Genomic DNA, 4786 nt, shown 5'->3' with positions numbered 1-4786 from the left:
AAAGTTGGTTGATGCTCCAGGTTCTACTGGTGATCGGGTTAGAAAAATGACGATGAATATGTTCTATTGCTACCAGCTTCATGATAGGTTTAATTCTTACAGCCTCATGTTGAGGCTGGGGCGACTCTTTCAGCAGTACGTTGTCACGGTCTATTGTAGTATTGAATTAGATCAGATGGATTACATTAGGAAGAAACAGAAAGACATCAGAAAAGATTACCTCTCGGGTTTATACGACGCCATTAGCAGAGGTGATCAGAACGGTTCAGATGAGGGCAGTAGAACTCTCCTCCCAGCTTCTTTCACCGGTGGTCCCCGTTATATATACAGCCACTACCTTGATGCCCTGGCGATTTGTCGTGTTTTTGGGAATCCACAGTTCTTTGTCACTTTTACTTACAACGTTAGGTGGCCAGAAATAGCTCGGTATCTGCAGCCTTTTCCTCGGCTTACTGCATCAGACCGGGCTGATATTGTCACGCGTGTTTTCCACTTCAAAGTCAAAGAATTTGTTGCTTTTTTAAAAGACGGGAAACCACTAGGTGACTTTAGAGGAGGTAATACTACAACATAATTTCCCCTTACTTTTGTATTTAGTTGATTCTGCGGTTTATATTTTCTTTAATCGTTGCTAACAGCATTTTTTTCAACTTTTTTCAGTTCTATATACATTAAGTTCTAAAAAAGAGGGTTACCCCATTGTCACACATTGGTGTGGTTGCATTCCTCATCCTCATCACCTATAAGCGAACGAATAGATGATTACATATCTACTGAACTTCCTGACCCGAGAACCGACCTCGCTGGTTACGCGGTGATCTCCGCCACTATGATGCATGGACCCTGTGGCATTCCAAACTTACATGCACCATGCATGGAAGGGCCTACTTGCACAAAAAAATTCCCAAAAAAATACAACGACAAAACCTTCTTTGATGCTGATGGCCGTGCACACTACCAAAGGCGTAATACTGGTGTATATACAGTGCGTTCCGGGGTCCATCTCGATAACAGCTATGTAGTTCCTTGCAACAGACTACTTTGTATGACATTCCAAGCTCAACATTGAGTGATGTGGCTCAACAAGCCTGATCAAATACCTGTTCAAATATATTTCAAAGGGTACCGATCGCATTGCTGCTCGCATATCTAAACCAGTCGGTAGTTCAGCTGCACGAGGCCACAGGTCTCTCAACCAGTAGATGAAGTTCAGAATTTTATAGATGCCCATTTCATTTGCCCGCATGAAGCTTGCTGGCGTATTTTTAACTTCCCAATTCATCATCGTCGGCAGTTCAGATCCTGGTTGTCCATTTGGAGAATATGCAGCTTATGAAGTTCCGTGGCAAGCAACCGCTTCAAGAAATTGTCGAAAACACGGAACAAGAGAAAACTACTCTGACTGAGTGGCTATGTTATAACGCCTCTTCTTCCACTGGCTGCACATAACATATTTGGATTTCCCGTTTGAATTTGTTTGGTATCAAGCACAAAAAACCTGGAAACATAGAGTGAATATTAACAAGTCTTCAATTGGAAGGATGTCATACATACATCCCGCATTCAGAGAGGCTTTTCTCCTAAGAATGCTTTTGTGCCATCAAAAGGGGTGCACAAGCTTTGTAGATATTAGAACCGTAAACCAGGTTGAATACCAAACATACCGTTCTGCTTGCGAGGCTGCTGGGCTCCTTGGTGATGATAAAGAATGGACTATAGCGCTAGAAGAAGCATTGGCATCTGCCACAGCTTCTCAGCTACGGTCGCTTTTTACCCACATTCTGGTGTATTCTGTGGTCTTGAATCCGCTTGCTCTTTGGGAAAAGCACTGGGAAATGATGTCTGACGACATACCTCTGCGAGCAGCGGCCTCTTTGAAGATGGCAAAGCTACACATAAACAGTGATGACCTGCATAATTATGTTCTATATGAGGTTGAAATTCTCCTAAACCAGTGTGGAAAGACACTCAACGACTTCACATTGCCACCTCTACCAGATGACCTTCTACTAGATCTTGCAAACCGTTTGATCATGGAGGAGAGAAACTACGACCGTGAATCGCTTAGTGAGGAGCTGATTCATCTAGAATCAAGGATGAATGTGAAGCAGAAAAGAATCTATGAGCTGATACGTGATGCTTCCTCGAACAACATGACAGAACTTATGTTTGTTTATGATCATGGTGGCACGGGTAAGACATTCTTATGGAAGGCCATAATCACGGGGCTAAGGGCCAACAGAAAGATTGTTCTTGCTATAGCATCATCCGGATCGCATCATTGTTACTGCATTCGGGCAGAACTACTCATTCTCGATTCAAGCTACCAATTGACCTTACCGATGAGTCAATGTGCAATGTAAACAAAAACACCCAGATGGCCAAGCTACTCGAAAGCACAGATGTTATTGTGTGGGACGAGGCACCCATGAATAATAAACGATTCTTCGAAGCTCTTGATCGCAACCTGCGAGACATTCTCGGCAACAAAACTTCACCATTCGGAGGTAAGTCTAAGATTCTAGGTGGCAACTTTAAACAAACATTACCCGTCCATAAAAAAGGCAAGAAATCAACTATAGTACGTTCTTGCATAACATCTTCGTATTTGTGGAAGGAATTCAAGGTGTTTATACTTAGCGAAAATATGCGATTAATGCAGCCAGGGCTGACGCCATCGGAGAAGGAAAGAAACGCTGCTTTCTCCGCATGGTTACTGGATATTGGAAATGGCGGGGTTGGAACACGTGATTTGGAAGACCCAGTTAATAGTAGTTGGGTACAAATTCCTGACACCTACTATGTTCCTGATGATGAAAAGAGGTTGGCGAATCTAATTTCTTTTATCTACCCCCAGAAACATTGCAGAATCCCAATGCTGCAGAATTACAATAAAAAGCGATTGTTTGCCCGAAAAACGATGCAGCAGACACCATAAATAAGTTGGTCGTTGATATGGTTGATGGCCCAGTTACAACCTATGCAACTTATGATACTGCTACACCACAAGGGAATGACGGTGGTGAGTCGGAACTACTATATTCAACAGAATACTTGAACACGCTAAATTACCCTGGCCTGCCACCGCACCTTCTCGAGCTAAAAATAGGGGTGCCAGCTATTTTGTTGCAGAATATTAATATCGTAGGCGGCCTTTGTAATGGTACCAGGATGATAATTACTCAACTCCTAACTAAAGTAGTTGAAGCTGAGATTATCACGGGCATAAGGGTTGGTGAAAAGGTCTTCTTCCCGAGGATGAACCTCATCCACAAAGAACCAACATTACCTTACGAGCTAAAAAGGCAGCAGTTCCCGCTAAAAGTTTCGTATGCAATGACCATAAATAAGAGCCAGGGCCAGTCGCTGAACAAAATAGGCGTTTATCTACCTAAACCAATTTTTTGGCCATGGGCAGCTGTATGTTGCGCTCTCAAGGGCTACATCACCAGATGGTTTGAAAATACTGATTAGACAGCATGAGGGCCAACAAGAAAACGTCACGAAAAATATCGTCTACACAGATTTCCTTTCCACAATAGCTGACTTCGATGCAACCCCAGTTGCTCATACTATCGATTAAAACAACACGTCCGCAGGAACATTATGTATATAGTGAATAATTTTTTTGGAATTATAATATTATTTCTTTTTTTGGAGTTTCAAAGTATGGCATAGATTACAGCGTTGGCACAACTTGGAGCAGGCGATAGAAATAGGACCATCGCTGCAAGAATTTATCGAAAGTGGGTAACTTACAATTTTCACACTCAAGCACCAAATGGGTACTGCTGCATGCTAATCAATGAGATGGTATTCTTTCATCAACCCTTTACATCAATATTTTTTGGGCTTCATTTTAAAAAGTCTACCTGACATTTTTTTGTATAATTCTACAGAGCTACCCTATGCTTGTCAACATGCGCTATTTTGACAAGGATTTTTTGGATGAGCTAATGATTTTAAATTCAGTCTATATGATAAGGAATTTCTCTTTCCACACAACAACTAGGTGGGAGAAGGTGCTACCCGGGTCAACGACCCTTTCTTTTGATAAGAACACAACTTTTGAGCTTATGCCTGGGATACTGTTTCCGGAGCACTATTTCCAGTTTGTGGCTTATAACCAGTTACGTACACGCTTGCCAAACACTACCGTACTTACTGGTAAGTTCACTGTAATAACAGCTATGTTTAAAAGAAATTGTGTACTAACTAATATGTTATTGACACAACCAGACTACATTGGGTCCATTGAATGGCTCGAAGATCCGATAGTGATGGGAGATGTTAACCGTAATCAAGCTATACGAAGGATGATCGACCTCACAAACCTGAAGTAAGTTGCTCCTACATTTTACAAACAACATGATTAAATTACTTACTTGAATTTTGTAAATGCAGCTCTAGCTGCTATTAATTGTATACCGCTTTGTTTGCATTTAAAAATTCTAAACAATGTGGCATTTGTGTAGCGGAGATACAATTCAGCTCACCCTCTAGAATGACCTAGCTATGGCTTTTGATGCAGACACGTATGATTCTATGGAAAAACCTGTCATCTTAGCAGTCAGTTCATGTCGACCAAAGGTCTATCGTGGTATGCATCAAAATCGAAAATCCTTTACATAGTCACTAACAAATACCATGACTTACTCATACGTTTGTAACTGGTCTAACGCTAACTTTTATTACGATTTGTGTAATGTAAAGAAGAGGTCCAGCTCAGCGCTTCTCAGGCCACACACTGTTACTTTAACCCACGTATACCAGAATTTCTCGATTC

At 41.6% G+C, this 4786-nt stretch overlaps 1 protein-coding gene across 1 annotated transcript; it reads left to right on the top strand.

Moving 5' to 3' along the window:
- Positions 1–2377: 2377 nt before the first annotated feature.
- Positions 2378–2938, top strand: LOC139864467 (uncharacterized). Its single transcript, XM_071853050.1, has one exon. It carries the CDS (start codon positions 2378–2380, stop codon positions 2936–2938), a length of 561 nt encoding a protein of 186 aa, XP_071709151.1.
- The last annotated feature ends 1848 nt before the right edge of the window (positions 2939–4786 follow it).

Source organism: Rutidosis leptorrhynchoides, chromosome 8, assembly GCF_046630445.1.
Source record: "Rutidosis leptorrhynchoides isolate AG116_Rl617_1_P2 chromosome 8, CSIRO_AGI_Rlap_v1, whole genome shotgun sequence".
Lineage (NCBI taxonomy): Eukaryota > Viridiplantae > Streptophyta > Magnoliopsida > Asterales > Asteraceae > Rutidosis > Rutidosis leptorrhynchoides.
The sequence above is the reverse complement of the archived record's forward strand: the minus strand, read 5'-3'. Positions and strand labels throughout refer to the sequence as shown.

Excerpts from the sequence above, each read along its gene's own strand:
- LOC139864467 (XM_071853050.1), top strand. The coding sequence starts at position 2,378 with ATGGCCAAGCTACTCGAAAGCACAGATGTTATTGTGTGGGACGAGGCA.